The 26,636-nt window shown below is 43.5% G+C and overlaps 1 protein-coding gene and 1 non-coding gene across 3 annotated transcripts in view; one reads left to right on the top strand and one right to left on the bottom strand.

Annotated features, from left to right (window-relative positions):
• Positions 1–26,636, top strand: part of LOC121582523 (tight junction protein ZO-2) — a 54,934-nt gene that overhangs the window by 18,780 nt on the left and 9,518 nt on the right. For both annotated transcript variants that reach the window (XM_041898384.2, XM_041898385.2), the window contains exons 3-18: positions 5,354–5,407; positions 12,201–12,325; positions 12,617–12,719; positions 12,878–13,643; positions 13,791–13,894; positions 14,105–14,258; positions 16,259–16,370; positions 16,564–16,706; positions 19,964–20,048; positions 20,231–20,381; positions 20,569–20,677; positions 20,780–20,999; positions 21,135–21,319; positions 21,570–21,665; positions 23,369–23,448; positions 23,603–23,813. In XM_041898384.2, the coding sequence (XP_041754318.1) occupies positions 5,363–5,407; positions 12,201–12,325; positions 12,617–12,719; positions 12,878–13,643; positions 13,791–13,894; positions 14,105–14,258; positions 16,259–16,370; positions 16,564–16,706; positions 19,964–20,048; positions 20,231–20,381; positions 20,569–20,677; positions 20,780–20,999; positions 21,135–21,319; positions 21,570–21,665; positions 23,369–23,448; positions 23,603–23,813 (2,689 nt within the window). In that variant the 5' untranslated portion in view covers positions 5,354–5,362. The remainder of the gene's footprint in view (positions 1–5,353; positions 5,408–12,200; positions 12,326–12,616; positions 12,720–12,877; positions 13,644–13,790; positions 13,895–14,104; positions 14,259–16,258; positions 16,371–16,563; positions 16,707–19,963; positions 20,049–20,230; positions 20,382–20,568; positions 20,678–20,779; positions 21,000–21,134; positions 21,320–21,569; positions 21,666–23,368; positions 23,449–23,602; positions 23,814–26,636) is intronic.
• On the bottom strand, positions 12,427–12,500 carry trnas-uga. Its single transcript has one exon. It is a non-coding gene; the product is annotated as a tRNA-Ser (tRNA).

Here is a 26,636-nt window from a genome sequence, read left to right as displayed (position 1 = left end):
GCAATACTGGACTATTTTGTATCAAGTCTGCCCAAATGTGCTGAATTGGTCAATTGATACATTTTCAAGTACATAACTATAGAGAACATACAAAAATGATATGCTAATACAAAATGTAAGTTTACACACTCCCAGGAATGTCATACATGATGGACCATTAGCTTATACACTAACTTTCACACATCTAGATGGCCGGGCGGGGTGGGTGTGGAGCCAGAGACGGCAAGGGTTCAAACTGTTGAACCCAGTTCCTACGTTTGAATATAAAAATTGATTTTATCAAACAAAACTATGCTACATTTTATCTCTGGGACCCTCAGGATGACAAATCAGAGCAAGATTACTGAATGTAAGTACATTATTTACCTTCAGAGGTGAATGTATCAAACCAGTTGCCGTGATCAGTTTTTTTGTTGTTGTGCACTCTCCTCAAACAATCTCATGGCATTTTTTTTTATTGTAGTCCATGCTTCCGTTGTGAGATGGGAAATACACCTGTCCTTTTTACAATGCCTGAACTGTACTACTTCCAATCATACTGTCCATTTTGGAACTGACTGGCCCTCCTGCCTCTGTTAATCTTGGGACACCCATGAACAAAAATAATTCAAGTAATCAAAAGAAAATACCATTTTTAAATATGCACTATGCAGAAATCGCTCGGCCAATTCCTGGTTGCTAAAATTAGAATAGTTCGCCTAATTTCAGTTTGTGACAAAACAAGCAAGTATAGTGTAGAGAATCATTGTACCATCTAAACCGCTGTGAAATATATTTTCCATAACCAAAAATATTGTATTTTCAGCTGTTTGAAGCTGGTGTACAAAACCGAAAGTAAAAGAAGCAAAAACGAAATTTAAGAATGGGAAACATAGAAATTGCGCACATAGAAGAGCTCTACTGCTTCTGAGACTTGCTTTCAATGAGAATGGCATATCTATAACACAATTTTCTATGTGAATTTGGTTGGGCCTCCCAAAAAGTTAGATATTGCAGCGTTAAGTAATCTGGAAGGATCCATTTTGGCAAAAAATTGACAGCATTCCAAGCAATAATGAATGCATGTTATATTTTGATGTAAAAATACAATTTGCATTTTATATCAGTTATTTGGTTGTTTGTTGTGTCATTGGACTGCAATTGTTAAACTTATTTGTCGAGATGAAAATATTGAGACCACTTAGACTACCCCATCTTGAATTGGTCATTTACATCCTAATACTGTCGTCCCTTTCGGCGCTCTCTGACTCACTCAATTTACTGGGTTGTTTTACTGATTCTTTAAAAACATGAAAAAAATCTAAACTATGATATTGTATAGGCTGCATGTTACTTTTAAGAATAGTCGTAGCCTAATTTCCTTTGTTGGAATCACAAGAAAAGTGGTCTCCGGCTTGAAAGTGCATGATGCCCGTAAATGGAGGGACACTGTTCAGTCTTTGCAGATATGAGACACAATATTTCAAAGTAAGTAAAACTAACGATTCTTAGGTACATTATAAATTATTCATGATTGTTTAATCATCCTGTTGCAATGTTAATTTCGCTGACTTGACACACACTAGAGCACAAATATTTTATAACGTTTTCAAGACTGTCATGGGATCCTGACTGGAATGTCTCCACCTGCGGCTGCTACATCGTATCACGATGGAATAAATTCACTCGTAGCAACCATCAAAAGGCTGTGCCTGTGAGCTGATATTCAGTATGAAGTGAAGATATTAGTTCATGGTGTTTGCCTATTGTGCAATGACTTTAAACAAAGTTATAATTCAGTAATAATTCATCCACGATTGGAGTGGAAATATTTGGGAGTCATTATCCCCTAAAAAAAATCCTACTAGTGGTTTTAATGGATTACTGTATGTAGAGGTTACCTACCCTGAGGTGATATATAGCGCAGTTCTGATCCTTTTGTAATGTTCCAGTGTATTTAATAGACAGTGCGTAGTCACTCCATGTAATGTGGCTGTACTGCAAGTAGAGGGCGGATTACTACAAGAGAATCTAGAGTGGATTAGATTGATGGCTAGGATTGGTGCCCTTTTAGATAAAACCAAGTCATTACTTCCTTCTCTGCCATAATGGGTACTATAGATTTTCATTGCTCGAGTTATAGCTGGCACGTGTGTAACTAAGGCTTTTTACCATTGTTAATATGGTTGCAGTTGTGTGTGTGTGTGTGTGTGGGTGTTTACGATTGAGAGCGCTGCATGCGTTTTTGTTTTGGCTGAGTGAGATTAAAGGATCTGTTCTTCTAAACCACATCCCATGATGATAGCTTAGTGTTATTTCAGCCATTTCAATGTAGGAATGGTCATTCTCAAACTCGTATGAGAAACTGTGTGTGTTCTTGCGTAATACTCTCAGGAAGCCAAGACTCAGCCAGCAGCCCTGCCAGTGAACTAAATAACATCACACAGCAGAAAAAGGCAATTTGACTCACTGGGCTTGCCTGTACTTTGTTCTCATCACTTCAGATATTCGTGAACACGCTGCTACACTGCCCAACATTCCATCTCTCTGCCTGGAGGTATACACACTACAGACCACCAGACTCCGACGCTCAGGTCTACTAACTAGTATCTAGACCGATTTCCAATTTTCTCGTCACTTTTTATCATGGTGGATTTTGCAATATCCTCTCACGTGTGTGGCAATATTCTCATTCCTCACACTTAATCACAGGTGGTTTACAATATAGTTCTACTCGTCTGTAGAACACCTGTGTGTCAATATATGCTCATTCTACGCTGAGTCATAGCAATAGTCCAGGGGTGTATTCACTAGGAACCAAACAGACAGAGGACCTGTGCTTGCCCAATAAGAAACGTTCGTTTTTTGCAGCAAAAATTTTTCTGTTGCAAAATGTTTTGCTACGGTTTGCTAGTGTGTACTAATGAATACACTCCAGTCCTCCATGACCGCTCGTTATCTGTTCTGTCCTGTGAGTCCAAACTCTTAAAAGTGGGGTATGATCTGTCCCCTCCCCTGTCAGCCAGAGTGATGCCCCCATTTCTAAAAGCCTGGGCTGGAGCACAGGGATTTGGCTCCACTTAAGTCACACAAAAAAGTTGATCTTAAAACCTTTGTGGTTTTCAAAGCATGTGCTTAAAGCGTTTGCGTTTATGTGTATTTGGGTTAAACACTTACACACAGACATTTGCATACTCATTCGTGTATATATGTGTGTGTGTGTGATTAGGTTGGTGCGTCAATGTGCATTATTTTGTGCTTGTGTATCTAATCATCAGCATGGCCGTGTGCGATTGTGTGTTTACACTGTCTGTGGATGGTGGGATTTGCGCTGAATGTAGGCCAGCAGAATCCAGCTTACGTCAAAGCTAGGCAGGCAGACAGAAGCAGGGTGTTGCTGGTGCTGATGGCGAAATGGAGGCGGTAGAGTCGTAGCAGGCAGAGCAGCGCATCAGTGGAGGTAGAGGAGCAGAGTAGGAACCATGAAGACTGTCGTCCACCTGCACAGGAAACGGATCCACACCTACAAGGCCATCCCCATCCACCAGGGGCTCGTGAGTGACTCCAGCTTGGCTCTAGTTAGTTAGACAGGTGGTATTTGGGTGGAAAGGTAGGCAGATAAGCAGGTAGACAGGCAGTTGTGACGAGTGCTTCATGTTGGTCGTAGTACTTGGAGTGAGTGAAGTTGGTTAAAATGTGTGTCAGTGGTTACTTTGGTAGAGTTTTGTGTTTTCAGCTGGTGGTATGGGTACTTTGTTGAAAGGCTGAGGGTGTGTGGAATCAGTAGTCCATGTGTGATGCTGGTGATTAGTAGCCTGACGACTCACACTAAATTATTCTGCTGCTCTGTTGTTCCCTACATATTTTAGTCTGAGACTGCCATCATTGAAGTGAGGCGTTGTACAAAAGTAATCAGTGATGGGATCGTCTCTAACCAATCAGAGTATCAAAGCCAATGACACATTTTCAAACCGCCGCGTTACCCACATGTGTTCTGGCTCTGGCCCAACCCTCGGTTTCTGGACAAATCAGACGGCCCCGAATGTGTTCACATTCGGTGAAGGGCCGTGGAGGTACTCAGATCTAGACTCATTACGGAGAAGAAACTATTCCGTGGGCGTGGCGTAGCGTTTGGCGGGAGCAAGGAGTCTGGTTAGCCAGGCAAGATGATAAGTGGGTGTGTACTGTACCATGTGCTCAGAGAGCATGTGTTGGAAACATAAGAGTTTGTTTGTTCCAGGTATAGTAGTTATCTTATGTGATCTTTTGTGTTGTTGGCTATATGAGATTTGGAACGTGATGTTTTGATTTATTCTGTTGGAATGAGAGAAACACATGGTTAATACAGTTGAAGTCGGAAGTTTACATACACTTAGGTTGGAAAAACAACTCGTTTTTCAACCACTCCACTAATTTCTTGTTAACAAACTAGTTTTGGCAAGTCGGTTAGGACATCTACTTTGTGCATGACACAAGTCATTTTTCCAACAATTGTTTACAGACAGATTATTTCACTTATAATTCACTGTATCACAATTCCAGTGGGTCAGAAGTTTACATACGCTAAGTTGACTGTGCCTTTAAACAGCTTGGAAAATTCCAGAAAATGATGTCATGGCTTTAGAAGCTTCTGATAGGCTAATTGACATAATTTGAGTCAATTGGAGGTGTACCTGTGGATCTATTTCAAGGCCTACCTTCAAACTCCGTGCCTCTTTGCTTGACATCATTATGTGGATAGATTGAAGCAACATCTCAAGACATCAGTCAGGAAGTTAAAGCTTGGTCGCAAATGGGTCTTCCAAATGGACAATGACCCCAAGCATTCCAAAGTTGTGGCAAAATGGCTTAAGGACAACAAAGTCAAGGTATTGGAGTGGCCATCACAAAGCCCTGACCTCAATCCTATAGAACATTTGTGGGCAGAACTGAAAAAGCGTGTGCGAGCAAGGTGGCCTACAAACCTGACTCAGTTACACCAGCTCTGTCAGGAGGAATGGGCCAAAATTCACCCAACTTATTGTGGGAAGCTTGTGGAAGGCTACCCAAAACGTTTGACCCAAGTTAAACAATTTAATGGCAATGCTACCAAATACTAATTGAGTGTATGTAAACTTCTGACCCACTGGGAATGTAATGAAATAAATAAAAGCTGAAATAAATAATTCTCTCTAATATTATTCTGATGTTTCACATTCTTAAAATAAAGTGGTGATCCTAACTGACCTAAGACAGGGAATTTTTACTAGGATTAAATGGCAGGAATTGTGAAAAACTGAGTTTAAATGTATTTGGCTAAGGTGTATGTAAACTTCCGACTTCAACTTTATATCCTGTTCTTGTCCTCTTTGTGGAATGTGTCCTTCTCCCATAGAGCCCAGTCATGGAGGAAACCGTGTGGGAGCAGTACACTGTGACATTGCAGAGGGTGAGTCCAGCTTTGCAATACACACACACCACACTGGATTACTACACAATACAATATATAGCTTGTCATTACTGCGACCATAACACAATACAACACCCTTTACTCCAACCATATCACATTTCAGTGCATAACATTACCCTTCTTATAGGGTTAGAACCAAACCAGATTTGAATTTTTTTTTTTTTTTAATACTTTGTTTATTGAATTTTCAGTACCAGCATTTAGTAAATAATTGCACTTGAAAGTTATTTGGTATGAATATGGAACAACAATTTGAAGACAACGATACAGCAAAACATAGAGAGACAGACATGAAAGAAAAAATAGGCATTGAATACATAAATAAGATAAAACACACAAAAAAAAAAAAAAAGGAAAAATATCTGTTTTGATCCAGTTGTTATAGGTCAGCTAGCACAGTTATTACCGTCCTTAACATCCGAGATGTCGTATATGCACATACCAGGCTTCTTACATCACCAATATATAAATATACATCACTCTGGAACTGCAGGGAAATGTATTCTTTTAACATAAGAAAAGAAGGGAGCCCACTTTGCATAGAATTTGTCTACAGACCCATTGAGTGTCTGTTTTATTTTCTCCAACTTTATGCAATTCAAAATAGATTTAATCCAAAGAGCATGAGAAGGGGCTGCAGAAGATTTCCATCTAAGTAAAATTAATCGTCTCGCTAACAACGTGACAAAGGCAATTACATCCTTATTCATTTTGGTCAATTGTATTGTGGGTAAGGAAACTCCAAATAATGCAATGAGAGGATCTGGCTCGATCTGTGTGCCGCTTAATTCTGAGAGTGTGTTGAAGATGTCTTTCCAGAAACCAACAAGAGATGGGCAGCACCAAAACATGTGCACATGATTAGCAGGGGACTGGTTACATCGAACACAATTAGGGTTCACATCCTTGTAAATTTTTGATAGTCTTGCTTTGGTCCAGTGGGCCCTATGAATGAGTTTGCATTGGATGAGGCCGTGTCGAGCGCAAATAGAAGAGCTATGTACCCTTTTGAGTGCCCCTTCCCATAGTTCATCAGATATTTCCTCACCCAGTTCCTCCTCCCAAGAGGATTTGATATTGTTTAATGAGATGGCTTGTAGTGAGCAAATTTGTCTATAGATTATTGACAATGTGCCTTTCTGATTAGGAAGTGGGGTGAGAAATGTGTCGAACTGTGTTCCACCAGAAAGGTTGGGGAATCCTGGATCTATGCTGCGGACTTGTAAGAACCTAAAAAAATGATGTCTGGGGAGACCAAATTTAGCTGATAATTGTTGAAACGTACTAAATTTATTGTTAGTATACAGGTCTCTGAATCTTTTAATACCGAGATTAGACCATGTTGAGAAAGCACCATCAATCATAGATGGGGGAAAAGCTGGGTTTGAGGCTACCGGAGCCAAGGAAGAGGTTGTTTGAAACCCAAAGTGGCGTCTAAATTGATTCCAGATCTTCAATGTTGTTTTGACACATATATTATTGGTGAAGGAGGAGTAAGGGCCTGTAATAGAGGAGTGAGCGAGGGAAGACAATGATGCCGGTGTAGACGAGGCAGCCTCCATCTCCAGCCAAGTTGGGGGTGGGAATATCACTCTGCTCTGCAACCAGTACTGAATGATCCTAAGGTTAGCGGCCCAATAATAGAATCTGAAATCTGGTAGAGCTAGACCGCCGTCTGGTTTGGGCCTCTGCAAGAGCTGTTTTCGCATCCTAGGAGGCTTTTGTCCCATATAAAGGGTAGAATTAGGCCGTCGATCTTTTTGAAAAATGTATTGGGTAGAAATATTGGAAGGCACTGATAGAGGTATAAGAATTTAGGGAGAGTATTCATTTTAATAGAGTTAATTCTAGCAACTAAGGAGAGGTGTAGCAAAGACCACCGTTCCAAATCGTCCTTAGTAACGGGTTAAGAGAGGAGCAAAGTTGGCTTGAAAAAGGTTTTCAAACCTACTTGTGACATGTACCCGAGATAAATAAAACTACTGTGAGCTATTTTAAATGGCAAGTTATGTAAAGGGGATTTTTTTGCAGCCATGTTAAGTGGCATCAATTCACTTTTACTGAGATTTAGTTTATACCCTGATAAGTGACCGAAGGATGCGAAAGTGGCAAGGGCAGCAGGGACAGAGACAGAAAGATTGGATGTGTATATTAATAAATCATCTGCATATAAAGACCGTTTGTGTTCGTGCCCGTATCTGACTATGCCTTTGATGAGGGGGTTGGAGCGAAGTGCTATTGCAAGTGGCTCTATGGCGAGGGCAAACAGTAAGGGACTTAAAGGGCAACCCTGACGTGTCGATCTTTGCAAAGGGAAGCGATCTGATTGAGTGTTATTAGTCCTGACAGAGGCTTGGGGGGATGAGTACAGAAGTTTTATCCAGGTCATGAATTTGGAGCCAAAGCCAAATTTATTTAGAGTGTAAAAAAGGTATTTCCATTCCACCCGATCAAACGCTTTCTCCGCGTCCAGGGATATAATGGCTTCAGAGGTATTGTCGATAGAAGGATTGTATATAATATTAAATAATCTTCGGAGATTGAAGAATGAGTGTCTATTTTTTTATAAATCCTGTTTGATCCGGAGAGATAATTGATGGGAGGACTGTTTCTAGCCGCGTTGCCAGAATTTTGGCTAGAATTTTATAGTCCACATTTAGCAAGCTAATTGGACGGTATGATGCACAGTCAAGAGGGTCTTTGTTTTTTTAAGAATAACACAAATGGTTGCTTGAGTGAGAGTATGTGGGAGAGCACCATTTACAAATGCATCATTGTACATTTCAATTAGAATAGGGGCTATTTTGGTGATAAACTTTTTATAAAACTCTGTCGGGTAGCCATCAGGCCCTGGGCTTCTCCCAGATTGAAGGGATTTGACAGCGTTAGACAGTTCTTCAACAGTGATCGGCTGCTCTAATTTTTTAACCAAATCCCGGCCGACCGAAGGCACAGAAAGTGAGTGGAAGAAATCATCCAATTCCAGTGTATCCGCTTTACTTTCAGAGGTATATAGAGACTGGTAAAATCTCTTGAACTCCTCATTGATCCCCCCAGGATCTAATGATATCCCAGATGATGTACGAATTTTTGTAATCTGAGATGATGATGATAGTTGACGTAACTTGTGAGCTAATAATTTACTGGCTTTATCTCCTTGTTCATAGTAAGTGCTCCTAGACTTGACAAGCATTTCAGTAACCTGGTCTGTTAATAGTGTGTCAAATTCTGCTTGCAGAGTTAAACGTTCCTTATAAATATCCGGGGGATGGTGAAACGGCATAAATGTCATCTAATTGGGCAATACAGCGTGTTAACATAGATAACCTATTCCTTTTCAATTTGTTCTCATGTGCGGTGTAGGAGATAATTTCACCTCTGATATAAGCTTTCAAAGTTTCCCAGAGGGTAGACGCAGAGATGTTTGGGGGTTCTATTTGTAATCATGAAAAAGTCGATTTGACTCAAAACAAAATTGACAAAGTGTTCATTACTGAGCAGTTGAGTTTTTAGTCGCCAAGGCGGTCGCTGATTGTCTACATTTTGAAAAGCTACTTCCATAGTAACAGGGCGTGGTCAGATACAACAATTGGGTTATATGAACATGAAGATATGGAGTGGAGGAGCCGGTCATCAACAAGGAAGTAGTCTATGCGCGTAAAAGTGTGGTGAACCGATGAGAAAAAAGAGTATGCTTTCCCAGCTGGATTAGCCATTCTCCAAGGATCTGAGATTGCGAATTCAGACATAAAGGTTCGAACAACTCTAGCTGAGGTTGATAAGGTGGTAGGTTTAGTGGAGGATCGATCCAATTGTGGGTCTAACCAACAGTTAAAGTCACCTCCTAAAATCAACATATGGGTGGACATATCTGGGAGTGTAGAGAAAACCGATTTGAAAAAAATCACCATTGTCCCAGTTAGGAGCATAGATATTAACAAGAAGAACCTTTGTATTGAGCAGCCTACCACTGACAATTATATATCTACCATGGGGATCTGCGATCACCTTAGAACATGTAAAAGGTACCGATCTGTGAAGTAAAATAGCCACCCCTCTCGCCTTACTCTGAAATGAGGAATGGAACACCTGACCCACCCATCTGCACCTAAGACTTGAGTGTTGTGATACCTTCAGATGAGTTTCTTGAAGAAAGATGATGTGAGCTTTCAAATGATGAAGATGGTGTAGCACCTTACTACGTTTAACTGGGTTATTTATGCCCCTGCAGTTCCAAGTAAGAAAATTAAAGCCATTCCCTCCAGCAGTATGGGCTACACTAGGCTGAGTCATATCTTAAGAGAGAGAGAGGATGTGTAAAGGACAAGGTACAATGTAAACTGAAGATCTTAGTTGAACCTAAAAGCGCAAATGTAAAAAAACAAAAACAAGCGAAGAGGCACAAAAACATATACAAACTATATACAAATAGAGAGTGAACAAACCCTTCCCTCACACCCGCCCTTGCCGAAGCATCTCCCCAAATGAGATGCAAGCAAAACCCTAAATACAAAGAAAGTTTAGAGCTAAGCATGATAACTCTTACTCTGTGCTACCTAAGATTAGTGACCATTTAACTAGAGTAAGCCAAACATGGATAGAATGGTCCCCAACAGAGTTTAAGGAAAATTATCCTCGATTAAGAGAGGTTTAACCTCGACGCAGATGGTAAATGAACAAACTGAAACAGCCATGCAGACCCCCAGATATTGGCATTAGAGGCGGCAAACCTGGGCTGGAAATAAAGAGATAAAAAAGAGAATGACATTCATATGTCGATGAACCCAGCAAAGATGGCTTCGTTAGTCACCCATTCGGCCTGCTAACTAGCCTGCTAGGAAGACCAGCCAGCCAACCATTTGTTACACACCATGCGGTACAACAGCCGCTTTCACGTTCTTGTTGATGAAATCTGCCGCTATAGCCGGGTCCTCGAATCTGTGCATGGAGCCGTCCGGTAAAGTCAGTCTCAAAACCGCAGGGTAGATGAGGCCGAACTTCACGCCCGGGCAGGCGTGTAGTTGGCGTTTCACAGCTCCAAAGCTAGCCCGCCTCTTAGCCACAGCTGTTGTGTAGTCCGCAAATATCGAGACTCTTTTACCCTTATGTAGAAGAGGGGATGCTTCTCCCGATCTTCTCAGTATGTCGTTGCGGACGTGAAAGAAATGCACCCTGATGACAAATGGTCGTGGGGGGTTCTCCGTCCCTGGGTCGGCTACGCAGAGTGCGGTGAGCCCGGTCTAGCAATGGCTTCTCCTCTAGCCCGAGTAGCTCCTGAAGTAGCTGGGCCATGTACTCCGTGGGCCTTGGGCCCTCCACTCCCTCCGGTATTCCCAGTAGACGAATGTTGTTCCTCCGCATTCTACTTTCCATATCTTCGCATCTATTATCGAGGAATGCCACCCTAGTTGTCAATGAGCCGACGTTAGCCTCTAGCTCGCTAATGCGAGTGCTGTGGTCTGTAGCACCTCGCTCCAAATCCGATAAAGTCACCCCATGTGCGTCGAGCTTATTCTGTATACTCTCGATAGATTTTTTTAGCTCGTCTTTGATCGTTGATATCTCTGACCTGAGATTGGTAGAGAGACAGTCAATTTTTCCGAAAATGTCGGTTTTGAGGGTGCCTATCACGGATTGCAGCATCTCCACAGTCAGTGTTTCCGTGGGGCCGGCATTGGCAGCGTTCGGTGGCGGGGGTGAGTCGGGAGAAGTTGCAGGCTTGTTGCGGCCTGCTCTTGCAGACTCTGTTTTTGGCCGGGTTGATGTCATTACGAATTTGAATTTATTAAACTTGAACTGAGTTGTTTATGGGTCTCTTCAGACGCCTGGGCAAACAGAAATGTATGCAATTTTGCAAAGTTAAATATATAAATTTGGTCACTAACTCAGGAGCGATAGGGAGACGCGTGCTACATCCTTGGCTTCCAACAGCGCCCCCCCCAGATTTGAATTATAATTGTAATCTGCAGCTACACCACCAGATTACAATGCAATACACCATGGATCCTTTTAAGCTCTGTTTCTTTCAGAACATTGGATATACTCTCTAGAACATGTTCACCCATCTACACCACACATTCCATGCATGCAGCACATCTGCCCAGCACAGTTAATCGTGTGGAGCTCACACTCATTGTCTCATAGCCTCACTTTATGCTCTGGCTATAAAGCTGCTTTTAACAAATATATTTTTTTACCACCACATCACTGACCCTTCCACATCCAGCTGTCATATGCGCTCTCTAGACTATATATTTATCTCTTGTTCTTCCTCCCATCCTTCTAGATCTCCTTAGTCCCAGTTTCCTTCACGCGCCTTGTTCCAAATTACCCGTCCTCGCTTCCTCTTGTCTCACTTTCTCTTGTCCTCTTTCTTGAGCTCTCTAACAATCCATTTGTGTCTCTCCTCTCTCTCTCTGATATTGAAAGACAGTGGAGTGGAGCAGTGTTTATTCAAAAAATTTTTTTTACAGGTTGTAGAGTGGGGGGGGTGGGGTTTTAGAGGGCCATCAAATCTTTGCTCTAATCTCATCTGGGCAGCGCAGGGGCAGGTACACGACAGGGACACAAGGAGATCGAAGTGTACAGACACGCACACAAAAACACACACACACAAAGTAAACTTACAGACGTACTCAGAAAGAATTAGATACATTCACTCACACACTAACCTGAACAGACTAGGACACAGGCACTTTCATGCACAAAAAAATTGAATCAAATCAAAACACCTATACAAACGCATCTCTAATACATGTCCTCTCCACTGCAGGACCCCAAGATGGGTTTTGGTATTGCGGTGTCCGGGGGCCGGGATAACCCCAACGAGGAAAGCGGGGAGATGTCCATAGTGGTGTCTGACGTGCTTCAGGGAGGGCCCGCCGATGGCCTGCTTTTGTACGTACATTTACATTGACATTTTAGTCATTTAGCAGACGCTCTTATCCAGAGCGACTTACAGTTAGTGAGTGCATACATGTTTTATTTTTTTTCATACTGGTCCCCCGTGGGAAACGAACCCACAACCCTGGCGTTTCAAACGCCATGCTCTACCAACTGAGCTACACAGGACTACGTACCTCGTGTCAATCAATCATAATGATGCATCAAGTGTTCTGTCATTTTGAATATAAAGTTTCAATATCTCACAGTGGATTTTTTTCCTCATATGTTAATTGTATCTTGTAGTGAGAATGACCGGGTGGTGCAGGTGAACGCTATTCCCATGGACGGCGTGCCACACTCCTTCGCTGTACAGACCCTCAGAAAGTGTGGAAAAGTAGCCAAAATTGTGAGTAAAACATATGTTTTATTATGGTGGAAAAAGATGGATGCTTGTGATTTACATTTAGAACCCGTGTATAGGAGTTTGAGATCTGAGGGTTGGATAAGTGTCAATGATTCCTGACAGTTCAGTCAGTGCCTGATGTGGTCTTTTGGTTTTGACAGACGGTCAAAAGGCCCAGGAAAGTTCCAGTCAACCTGCTGAAACACGGCCCTTCCCCTGACGACCGTGTCTTCAGCAACAATGATTACGACTATGACCAGGACCGCCACAGTGTGTACAGTGGACGCAGCAGTCATCAAGATCGCGGCCACAGCCAGGAGAGGGCAGGTTACACAGACGCTGGCTACCAGGGACAGGGCTATGACCGTGATTACGGTCGAGATGACCGGGGCAGAAGTATTGAGAGGGACCTTGATCCAGAGAGGCAGTACAGACGAGACGGCAGCAAAGGTCGGACTCTGGACCGGGACCGTAGCCCTGAACGCCGCTACAAAAGCGACCGCACTCTTGACCGTGACCACAGCCCCGATCGGCGTTACCGTAGTGATCTCACGCTAGACCGCGATCCCAGCCCAGACCACCGCTACCGCGGTGAGCGGGCCCTTGACCGCGACTCCAGCCCTGACAGGCGTTTCCGTAGCGAACGCACTCTGGACCGCACTAACAGCCCTGACCTGCGATACAGAGCCGGTCACAGTCCTGCCCGCAGTCACGGTCGCGACCACAGCTTTGAGCGGAACCGCAAACGTGTTCCCAGTGACCGCGACCAGAAGAAGGAGCAGATGAAGAGGAATGGGAGCAGGGAGCGACTGGACCGCTCGCCCTCCCCCGCCTCCATGCCAATCCCCATGTCCCGCCCTCCTCGGGAGCAAGAGCCCCTGGAGAAACCCCTCAGTGTGCTGCTACTGAAGAACAGGCCCAACGAAGGTCAGATTAGGTCTATACTAAACATGACATTATATTGATCTCTTGCTCCTCCATTTCTGTTGACTCTTAACTACCCTCATTCCTCCAGGACTGCTTGTGTTAAATGTTTACTTAGTTTTTATGTTGACGTGTGTTTATGTGTTGTAGAGTATGGTCTGCATCTGGGTAGTCAGCTGTTCATTAAAGAGATGACCAGCACAGGTCTGGCCTGCAGGGATGGCAACCTCCAGGAGGGAGACATCATACTGAAGGTATGAAGGGCCTCACACACAGGCACACCACTGTTTTATCTCTGCCCTGGGGAAGTATTGTTTCAGTGCTGCCTCTTCAAAAATGTTATGTGTAGAGTTGGCCAAAAGCATGACAGCACTATCTTAGACAGGTGGCTACAGATGTTACCGTATGTATGTTTGCTAGAATACACTGTGAATGTGCTATGACTCTCTCTCACCCTGTGTCAGATCAATGGTACGGTGACAGAGAACCTGTCTCTGAGTGATGCAGGGAAGCTGATTGAGAAGTCTTGTGGGAAGCTGCAGCTGGTGGTGCAGAGAGACAGGAGACAGGTCCTCATCAGGATTCCTCCCCTGGCAGACAGCGACTCTGAGCTCGATGGTGAGAGACCCTCCAGTGTCAGTCTCTGTGGCAGCATCTCCTTTCCTTTTTAAGGAAAACACTTTTTATGTGGACAGATTCAGAACGGTCCCAATGCTTTTTATAAGTCTTTCATTGACCTACTGTATAATCGGCTGATTTGAACATGAACGTTTTCTGCTGTGTATTGTTGTGTCCCTGTCTGGGTTTATTGAAATGTCTGTTTAGTTTTTTTGATTCTCGCAAAAAGCAGTTTCCCCCTTGGGAATAATACGTAAAGAAAAATGTAAAAAACTTTACTCACCCTCCACACAATCATTGGTATAGAGATGTCACACGCCGCAGAGTTTCTGACCCACTTTGGTCCATTCAGGGACGTGGTGTGTGAGCGCTTGGCAGGGGAATATAATACCACCTCATAATCCACCTATTGAATATGACAGAATTGTATTATTTTATGATCTGAAATGTAGCAAATGTGCTGTCTAAGATTGGAACTGCAGCTAAGCTATTGAGTACAGGGGTGCATGTCTGTGTGTCCGCCACTGCCAAACTGTGAGGTTTGCTGTGTCTGTTTTGCTCCACTCTACTTATAATACATTTCACACTTCTTGTATAAAAAGTTGAGTTAGTGTTTCACTGTATGAACACTGTATGTATGAAACATGACTTGGGTGAGCTGTCTGAAGAGGAACTAAACTCAGCAAAAAAGAAACATCCCTTTTTCAGGACCCTGTCTTTCAAAGATAATTAGTAAAAATCAAAATAACTTCACAGATCTTCATTGTAAAGGGTTTAAACACTGTTTCCCATGCTTGTTCAATGAAACATAAACGATTAATGAACATGCACCTGTGGAACGGTCGTTAAGACACTAACAGCTTACAGACGGTAGGCAATTAAGGTCACAGTTATAAAAACTTAGGACACTAAAGAGGCCTTTCTACTGACTCTGAAAAACACCAAAAGAAAGATGCCCAGGGTCCCTGCTCATCTGCGTGAACGTGCCTTAGGCATGCTGCATGGAGGCATGAGGACTGCAGATGTGTCCAGGGCAATAAATTGCAATGTCCGTACTGTGAGACGCCTAAGACAGCGCTACAGGGAGACAGGACGGACAGCTGATCGTCCTCACAGTGGCAGACCACGTGTAACAACACCTGCACAGGATCGGTACATCTGAACATCACACCTGCGGGACAGATACAAACCCACTGTCGCTGGACCAGACAGGACTGGCAAAAAGTGCTCTTCACTGACGAGTCGCGGTTTTGTCACACCAGGGGTGATGGTCGGATTCGTGTTTATCGTTGAAGGAATGAGCGTTACACCAAGGTCTGTACTCTGGAGCAGGATCGATTTGGAGGTGGAGGGTCCATCATGGTCTGGGGCGGTGTCACAGCATCATCGGACTGAGCTGGTTGTCATTGCAGGCAATCTCAACGCTGTGCGTTACAGAGAAGACATCCTCCTCCCTCATGTGGTACCCTTCCTGCAGGCTCATCCTGACATGACCCTCCAGCATGACAATGCCATACTGCTCGTTCTGTGCGTGATTTCCTGCAAGACAGGAATGTCAGTGTTCTGCCATGGCCAGCGAAGAGCCCGGATCTCAATCCCATTGAGCACAGCTGGGACCTGTTGGATCGGCGGGTGAGGGCTAGGACCATTCCCCCCAGAAATGTCCAGGAACTTGCAGGTGCCTTGGTGGAAGAGTGGGGTAACATCTCACAGCAAGAACGGGCAAATCTGGTGCAGTCCATGAGGAGGAGATGCACTGCAGTACTTAATGCAGCTGGTGGCCACACCAGATACTGACCCCCCTTTGTTCAGGGACACATTATTCCATTTATGTTAGTCACATGTCTGTGGAACTTGTTCAGTTTATGTCTGTTGTTGAATCTTATGTTCATGCAAATATTTACACATGTTAAGTTTGCTGGAAAAAAATGCAGTTGACAGTGAGAGGACATTTCTTTTTTTTTGCTGAGTTTAGAAGTTGGTAATATTTTGTGTTCCAGATATCTCAGAGATCGAGTCGTACCGCTCCTACTCGCCACAGGATGACCGACGGGCCCCTCACTCAGACCTGTCCTCCCACTCCTCCAATGAGAGGCTCCGAGACAAACCCAGGTAAACAGTCACCCTCTGCTCCCACCTGCAGTATGGATCACTCTTATGTACCGGTAATATTGTCACAGGCTGACAAGGTCAGATTATATTTACAGTATGAGTATTTTTACTCCATCACTATGAGAAAAGTCTACTTTGACTAGCTGTGCTGTAGTGTTTGAGAACCATAGGATTCTGTGTGTGTTAACATCAGGGAGGACCCACCAAGCAGGCTGGCTAAGATGGGCGCCATGCCGACACCGTTCGCCATGCCAGCGCGAGTGCCAGATAGAGTTATGGAAGACACGCCCCCTCTGCCAGCAGAGCGGGAGGAGCCCCACCCAGAAACGCCCCCAGGTAATTACAATGCCTTAAAACAAATGAATCCGTTGTATTATTATTTTTTTCAATCTATCATCACATTTACCTGTTATTATATAACCAGTGCATCGGTTAACTTACACCTAGGGCTGTTGCGGTGACCTTATTACCGCCACACAGGCAGTCATGAGTCATAACCGCAGTCAAATTCCACGTGACCATTGAGTCACAGTAATCTCCTTTTATGCACTCTGGACATGCGTTGGTAGTACCCAACTTGCTAATGGCTCCCGAGTGGCGCAGCAGTCTTAAGGCACTGCATCTAAGTGCCAGAGGCGTCACTACAGACCCTGGTTCGATTCCAGGCTGTATCACAATCCGGTCGTGATTGGGAGTCCCATTGTTCTTAACTGACTTGCCTGGTTAAATAGAATAAAATAAATGACCATCCGGTTGCTAATGGTACTCAGTGCTCTATTGTCCCTCTAACCACTCTGACATCAATGCAAATGCAATCGAAAATCACATCACACTTATCAAAACAGTATTATACTTTTAAAGCTCACTTCACTGTCATTGATCAATTTGAAGAAAGAAGTTCAACAATGGGTTTAACTGAGTGGAAAAAAAAATCCGTTGTGGATGTTGTTTCAAAGCCTAACAACGAAATGGACCGCACTTTCTAAGGTGATGATTCATTCAAAACACCCATATGCATATTACAGTTTATGCATACGCCTATATATGAGCCCAAGCCCGGAATAAAAACCTGAATTAAAATAATGATTGTGCTTTATACAATACATAACCTCCCACATATTAAGCAGAAGAAGAAAAAAATTATTTTAAGATGTCTTTGGGACATAAGTGGTCTAGCCTATACTCCAAAATTAAACAAATTCTAGTAATTGCCTTTGAGTGTGGACTGTATTATTATGCATACTGGATGGGCTGGTTACCTTATGCTACGCTCCAAACTTTCTATGAATGAGTCCGGGAAAGAACTTATAGGCCTAGGACAGTGGTCACCAACCTTTTCTGAGTCAAGATCACTTTCGCAGTCAAAAAGCAAGCCAAGATGTACCTCTCAGATTTTTTTAAAAGATGACTTAAAAAATGTAACATTAACCTAATAAAAACAGTTCTGTAGGAGAAGTTCTGTAGACATTTGTGCAGTAGGCAGGCCCAACACATTATCACAGCATATTGGCTATATGCCTGGCCTGCCAATATTGTTCTTCTCTGACCATGTTCAATTTCAAAACCCGAGCTTTGATAACAAAATAGATCAGTTGGTGTAGCACTTATTGAAATAATTTCCTAATAATTAGCTTTTTTATTTTACTGGACTGATGGTACCTGCATTTGATGGTCATGGTGCTTTCAAGACAACTGGGAACTAGGTAAAATCACGACGTCAGTAATGTTCAGGTCGGTAAGTCCAGGCTTTAGAAAGATGCCAGAGTTTCCGACTTGGAATTCCAAGTTGGATGATCGTTCGGAGATGTCCGAGTTTCCAGTCATTTTATTATAATAATAATAATATGCCATTTAGCAGACGCTTTTATCCAAAGCGACTTACAGTCATGCGTGCATACATTTATTTGTGTATGGGTGGTCCCGGGGATCGAACCCACAACCTTGGCGTTACAAGTGCCGTGCTCTACCAGCTGAGCTACAGAGGACCACATTTTGAACACAGCATTAGTCTCTGCGGAGGGAGGGAGAGAGCAGCAAAGGGTCAGCCTCTCACAGTCCTTGCTCTCTCCTTCCTTTCCTCCGTGGAGACTGACTAGAGAGAGGGGACACAGTCTTCCACCTTATGGCGAAACTCGAGTCGCTGCGTATCTGCCTCAAGCACAAATTCATGTTGTTCCTTTGACCAGAGAAAGTTAAATATTACTTGATATTAAAATAGACATGACGAGCTGCTAATAATAATAAAAACAAAGGGCTATCGATACACTTGGCTACTCATTCATTGCAGCTGCAGCACGAGTGGGAGGGATAATGTATTTTATGTTTTGTAATAAAAACAGTGACAGTGCCAAGAAAAACATTTTAACATGAACTCAGTCATAAAAACAGCAGCTCTTTGCTGTATTCTTTTAGTCTTTCTCTGGTCATGGTTTCAAAAGTTATGAAATCTCACATAGGCTAGTATCAAACTTGTAGGCACTGTGATTTGAGCTATACGATTTGCCAGCGCAGTAGGCGCACTCGATTTAGCCACAGATCTACCGGCCCGCCGGGTAGGCAGAGTTTGTTTCAGACAAATGAAATGGTTCAAAATGGGAACATTTTGCCTACCTGGAGCGCAGGGCTTCTGAATCAAGTTAGGCCTACTATTGATGTTCCCGAATAGATTTCACTTGGTTTCCCAAATGAAGCACTGGGTAGCTGCAGGAACAGGGTTGGAGAGCCCATGGCATACAGAGTTTGGGCGTAATATCACCTGTCGCACAGCGAGAGGCTGCATGCTTCTCAAACAGAGGTTGATGCATGGAGTGAAATAACTGGAGTAGCCAACCTGCATGATTGAACGAACCGTTGGGAAAGCAGCCTCCATTGGCTATTGAGTGCATGACATGTCTTTTTTCCCCCTGCCCCTCTTCCTGCCCATTAGATAATGGGCTATTCTAAATCAAAACTAATTTTACAAGACAAGATTAAATTGAGAATAGTCTGATGGGTGAAAATATGATCACTTGATGTGAGAACAGCATGTGCAGCCTGAGGCAAGGAACAGAGTGCAAGCTTTTTTTAAATGTTCTCAAATCATCAATCGCCTATGGTCGCATCATGCAGCCCATATGTTTTGATTTCTAAGACATTCTAAGGTTTGTATCCTTCACAACTAAAGTTGCCAAAAGTTCAAATGATCACTTTTACGCTCAACACTTCGCTCCGGAATGAATTATATTCTTCTTACTATAAAACCATATAATATAAAATAATCACACAGAACGTATAAGCATACCTTGTCTGAAATACATTTTCTAAAATAATGGATTTATTGTGATGGTGTATATTACATTTTTAGTTTTAGTTTTATAAATGTAGATGTTCCAAAGGCGCATCAGAGGCTTGTATGGGTGGAGGCCTGGCGATACTAAACATGTTTATGTTGATTAACGGTGAATTACCGTGAGACCGGCAGTCTTTTGCATGACAATAACCGGCTGACAAAATCTCATGACCGCCACAGCCCTACTTACACCTCCATCATAGCAATGATAAAAGAAGCACACAATCACTGATGTCTCACTAGGATTTCCATTTTCTTTTTACAGCACCAGTAGTCACCGTTGCCCCAAAAGTCCACGCTGCCTCAAAGGTGCCACTGAGGCCAAGCGTAGAGGACCAGGACATATACGGGTGAGTCATCTACTTTACATGCACAGTATGTGTTGGTTCCACAAACAAATCTATAGAGAATGTGTCTAGGGTGCAGACTCTGTTAACTCAACAGAGTAGTATACTCTAAAGTAGATTATAAATAGAAATTTAGAAATGTTATTAACTTGTCATTTGTCTTAAATGGATTGTGTGTTTTCCAGGCCCAACACGGGGATGGTGCGTTTTCAGAAGGGAGATAGCGTGGGACTGAGGCTGGCGGGAGGAAACGATGTGGGAATCTTCATTGCAGGCGTTCAGGAGGACAGCCCTGCAGAACAGGAGGGCCTTCGCACTGGGGACCAGATCATGAAGGTAGGGGAAGGGTTAACTCTTAGTGTGATGTCATTTTTTGATCTGTGTCACTATATGAATAGCATGTCTTTGTCTCATGTTTCTGTGTGTCTCCTGTGTGTTTCTAATGTGTGTCATATTTGTGAAACTCCTTATGTCTGTTCGTGAGTGCTTTACGTGATAGATCTAATGTTATGTCTTTGTCTAGGTGAATAACATGGACTTCAGGGGCATGGTGCGTGAGGACGCTGTCCTGTACTTGCTGGAGATTCCAAAGGGAGATGATGTCACCATCCTGGCTCAGAGCAAACCTGATGGTGAGTAACGCCTTCACTCTCTAGATAAAGGTAAGTCTATCATATCAGGTCACGTTGCAGGTGAAGTAATTTGAGGTTTGTGGTGTGTGTTGTCTGTTCCAGTCTATAAGGACATCCTGGCATCGGGCAGGGGGGACTCTTTCTTCATCAGGACCCACTTTGAGTATGAGAAAGAGGTTCCCCAGAGCCTGCCCTTCTCCCGGGGGGAGATCTTCAAGGTGACGGACACGCTCTATGACGGCAAGCTGGGCAACTGGCTGGCCATCCGCACTGACAAAGACAACCAGCTGCTGGAGAAGGGTATCATCCCCAATAAGAGCAGGTGTGTGTGTGTGTGTGTGTGTGTGTGCGCGCTAGTATGTGTGTCCCTACATGTCAGGGATTTTGTGTGTGTGCGTGCGTGCAATGATTGGTACTAGGCGCCAATTTATGATTCCTGGTGTTCTCTGCATCTCAGGGCTGAACAAATGTCAAATGTGCAAAACGCCCAGAGAGGAACAGCCAATGACAGAGGAGACTTCTGGAGGTTGAGAGGTCAAAGGGCGGTGAAGAAGAAGGACCTCCGTAAGAGCAGAGAGGACTTGACTGCCACCTCCGTCACCACGCGCTTCCCTGCCTACGAGAGGGTGGTCTTACGAGAAGGTAGGTCGCCCAAGGCAAAATACTCCTATCTCCTGTTGTGGTGTGGTCTAAGAGCCACTTGACTGCATAGAACAGAGTAAGATCAAAAAGGACATATCAGAACACTAAACCTTCGATTGAACTTCCTAACTTTCAACGGAATGTTTATGAAATTATTCTTAATTTTCCCATAATGGTCTGCACTAGACGGTAACTAGAACTCCATTCCGGATGTGAGATACTAACTGTGTGTGTCTGTGTTGATCCTCAGCTGGCTTCAGGAGACCAGTGGTTGTGTTTGGGCCCATCGCAGATGCAGTCAATGAGAAACTGGGCAATGACCTGCCTGAAGAGTTTGTCATAGCCAGTGAGTATGGTGCTCCTAACTTATGCTTGTGAATGAATTTGCATCATGTATTTACTTTAGGTGTGCTTGATTTTAGAATTTTTTATTTCAATGCAAATGTCTCACCCTGCACTGACCAGGCAAGCTAAATTGAGCTCTGCCTTATTGCTTCTTCTATGAGAATGTTTGAGTATATGTGTATACAGTGCATTCAGAAAGTATTCAGACCCCTTGACTTTTTCCACATTGTTACATTACAGTATTATTCTAAAATGGATATAAAAATATATATAATCCTCAGCAATTTACACACAATACCCCATAATGGCAAAGCGAAAACAGGTTTTTAGAAATGTTTGCAAATTGTATTACAAATAAAAAACAGATACCTTATTTACATAAGTATTCAAACCCTTTGCAATGAGATTTGAAATTGAGCTCAGGTGCATCCTGTTTCCATTGATCATCCTTGAGATGTTTCTACAACTTGATTGGAGTCCACCTGTGATAAATTCAATTGATTGGACATGATTTGGAAAGGCACACACCTGTCTATATAAGGTCCCACAGTTGACAGTGCATGTCAGAGCAAAAATCAAGCCATGAGGTCGAAGGAATTGTCTGTAGAGCTCCGAGACAGGATTGTGTTGAGGCACAGATCTGGAGAAGGTTACCAAAACATTTCTGCAGCATTGAAGGTCCCCAAGAACACAGTGGCTTCCATCATTCTTAAATGGAAGATGTTTGGAACCACCAAGACTCTTCCTAGAGCTGGCCGCCCGGCCAAACTGAGCAATCGGGGGAGAAGGGCCTTGGTCAGGGAGGTGACCAAGAACCCAATGGTCACTCTGACAGAGCTCCAGACGAAAGCTACTCCTCAGTAAAAGGCACATGACAGGCCGCTTGGAGTTTGTCAAAAGGCACCTAAAGACTCTCAGACCATGAGAAACAAGATTCTCTGGTCTGATGAAACCAAGATTGAACTCTTAGGCCTGAATGCCAAGCGTCACGTCTGGAGGAAACCTGGCACCATCCCTACCGTGAAGCCTGGTGGTGGCAGCATCATGCTGTGGGGATGTTTTTCAGTGGCAGGGACTGGGGGACTAGTCAGGATGGAGGCAAAGATGAACAGAGCAAAGTACAGAGAGATCCTTGATGAAAACCTGCTCAGAACCTCAGACTGGGGCGAAGGTTCACCTTCTAACACCGACCCTAAGCTTACAGCCAAGACAACGCAGGAGTGGCTTCGGGACAAGTCTCTGAATGTCCTTGAGTGACCAAGCCAGAGCCTGGACTTGAACCCGATTGAACATCTCTGGAGAGACCTGAAAATAGCTGTGCAGCGATGCTCCCCATCCAACCTGACAGAGCTTGAGAGGATCTGCAGAGAAGAATGGGAGAAACTCCCCAAATACAGGTGTGCCAAGCTTGTAGCGTCATACCCAAGAAGACTCGAGGCTGTAATCGCTGCCAAAGGTGCTTCAACAAAGTACTGAGTAAAGGGTCTGAATACTTATGTAAATGTTATATTTCAGTTTATTTTTTGTATAAATTAGCAAAGATTTATAAAAACCTGTTCTTTTTCATTATGGGATATTGTGTGTAGATTGACTATTTAATACATTTTAGAATAAGGCTATAATGTAACAAAATGGGAAAAAGTCTGTGAATGTGTGTGTCTGTAGTTTGGTGAGAAGCTGATGCGTTTTTGTTTGCCCACACAGAGACTGAGCCCAAGGATGCAGGCAATGAGAATTCCTGCGGTGTGGTGAGACTCAATACCATTCGACAGATCATAGAACAGGTAAAGACAACCACCAGCATGTTTATCCTAATCTTAATCATCATTACCATCTTCATACCCCCCCTTATCTTCATCACCATAGTAATATTCCTCATCACCATCATCTTTTCAAGCCTCCCCCTCACATTGACCCTCTTCTTACCCGTCTCCCCAGGACCGCCATGCCCTGCTGGATGTGACTCCCAAGGCGGTGGACACCCTGAACTACACCCAGTGGTACCCCATCGTGGTGTTCCTCAACCCGGACAGCAAGGGGGGCGTGAAGACCATGAGGAACCGCTTGGTGGCCGGCTCCAACCGCAGTGCCCGCAAACTCTACGAGCAGGCGGTCAAATTGAGGAAGACCTGTTCTCACCTCTTCACTGGTCAGTCACACACACACCAGTGGCAGTCGGTGCTTTTTAAGATTAGGGAGGACTATTTTTTTAATGAGCATGGCCTTATTTCTCATACAGCATATTAGATGATTAGCATTACTATTCACCCAGCTCAATGTAACATCAATAGGTTTAGGCTACTACATGATACTATAATTTGTCCTATACCCATCATGAGGTTGCTACAACTTGGCCTACAAATGAAAGTTTATAATGTAGTTGCACATGTCGAAAGACAAATTGGAGTTATCAAGGTGACCTACAGTCTCGCATTCAATACCGCCTTGCACGCTCTTGCCTGCACCTTACTGATCTAGGGTGTCATCATTAGTCCAAACAGTTGCAAAACAACAGTTTCTATTGGACAAATTCAGGTAGGTCCCTCCACGTTTCTTTTTTCTTTTATTTTTCTTTTACCTTTATTTAACCAGGTAAGCCAGTTGAGAACAAGTTCTCATTTCTCATTTACAACTGCTTCCGTTTAAAAAAAAAAAAAATTGCAGCCACATACAGAATCATCACTTTGCTCGTTGTATAATTCCTTCTAGCATCTACGCGCTCTCCTCCTCTCACATTTTCCCTTTGCTTGTGGACTTCAGTGCACAACACAACAGGTGGCAGTGTTGGATAGCCTTAGATAGCCTTTGTCTTTCTCTTTGAGTCAACTACTCACCACATTTGATGCACTACAGTGCTAGCTAGCTTTAGCTTATGCTTTCAGTACTAGATTCATTCTCTGACCGTTTAATTGGATGGACAACATGTCAGTTCATACTGCAAGAGTTTCTTGTTTTCCTACTGTGTGTGTACACACACACACACATACACACACAAACCAATGTGGACACCCCTTCAAATTATTGGATTTGGCTATTTCAGCCATACCCGTTGCTGACAGGTGTATAAAATTGAGCACACAGCCATGCAATCTCCATAAACAAACATTGGCAGTAGAGCTCAGTGACTTTCAATGTGGCATCCTATGTCATAGGATGCCACCTTTCCAACAAGTCAGTTCGTAAAATGTATGCCCTGCTAGAGCTACCCCGGTCAACTGTAAGTGCTGTTATTGTGAAGTAGAAACGTCTAGGAGCAACAATGGATCAGCTGCGAAGTGGTAGGCCACACAAGCTCACAGAACGGGACCGCCGAGTCCTGAAGCACATTGCGTTGCAACACTCACTACCGAGTTCCAAACTGCCTCTGGAAGCAACGTCAGCACTGTTCGTCGGGAGCTTCAAGAAATGTGTTTCCATGGCTGAGCAGCTGCACACAAGCCTAAGATCACCATGCGCAATGCCAAGCGTCGGCTGGAGTGGTGTAAAGCTCGCCGCCATTGGACTCTGGAGCAGTTAAATGCATTCTCTGGAGTGATGAATCACACTTCACCATCTGGCAGTCCGACGAACGAATCTGGGTTTGGCGGATGCCAGGAGAACCCTACCTGCCCGAATGCATAGTGCCAACTGTAAAGTTTGGTGGAGGAGGAATAATGGTCTGGGGCTGTTTTTCATGGTTCGGGCTAGGCCCCTTTAGTTCCAGTGACGGGAAATCTTAACGCTACAGCATACAATGACATTCTAGACGATTCTGTGCTTCCAACTTTGTGGCAACAGTTTGGTGAAGGCCCTTTCCTGTTTGAGCATGACAATGCCCCCGTGCACAAAGCGAGGTCCATACAAAAATGTTTTATCGTGATCGGTGTGGAAGAACTTGACTGGCCTGCACAGAGCCCTGACCTCAACTCCATCGAACACCTTTGGGATGAATTGGAACGCCGTCTGCGAGCCAGGCCTTATCGCCCAACATCAGTGCCCGACCACACTAATGCTCTGAATGGAAGCGAGTCCCCGCAGCAATGTTCCAACTTCTAGTGGAAAGCCTTCCCAGAAGAGTGGAGGCTGTTATAACAGCAAAGGGGTTCCAACTCCATATTAATGCCAATGTTTTTGGAATTAGATATTCGACGATCAGTTGTCCACATACTTTTGATCATGTAGTGTGTATTAGTGTGTGAGCGCACACAGTGCCTTCAGACAGTGTTCACACACCTTTACTTTTTCTACATTTTGTGTTACAGCCTGAATTTAAAATTAAATTTAGATTTAGTGTCACTGGCCTACACACAATACCCCATAATGTAAAAGTGGAATTATGTTTTTAGAATTTTGTACAAATTAAAAGCTGAAATGTCTTGCGTCAATAAGTATTCAACCCCTTTGTTGTGGCAAGCCTAAATAAGTGCTGGAGTAAAAATTTACTTAACTAGTCACATAAGGTTGTGTGCAATAATAGTGTTTAACATTATTTTTGAATGATTACCTCATCTCTGTACCCCAACCATACAATTATCTGTAAGGTCCCTCTGTTGAGCAGTGAATTTCAAACACAGATTCAACCACAAAGACCAGGAAGGTTTTCCAATGCCTCGCAAGGAAGGGCACCTATTGGTAGATGGGTAAAACCATTTTAAAAGCAGACATTGACTATCCCTTTGAGCATGGTGAAGTTATTAATTAGACTTTGGATGGTGTATCAATACACCAGTCACTACAAAGATACAGGCATCCTTCCTAACTCAGTTGCCAGAGAGGAAGGAAACCGCTCAGGGATTTCACCATGAGACCAATGGTGGCTTTAAAACAGTTAGAGTTTAATGGCAGTGATAGGAGAAACCTGAGGATGGATCAACAACATTGTATTTACTCCACAATACTAACCTAAATGGCAGAGTGCAAAGAAGGAAGCCTGTACAGAAAAAAAATATTCCAAAACATGCATCCTGTTTGCAATAAAGCACTAAAGTAAAAC

Source organism: Coregonus clupeaformis, unplaced genomic scaffold (genome assembly GCF_020615455.1).
Source record: "Coregonus clupeaformis isolate EN_2021a unplaced genomic scaffold, ASM2061545v1 scaf0448, whole genome shotgun sequence".
Taxonomy (NCBI): Eukaryota; Metazoa; Chordata; class Actinopteri; order Salmoniformes; family Salmonidae; genus Coregonus; species Coregonus clupeaformis.
This window is presented reverse-complemented; position numbering and strand designations above follow the sequence as displayed.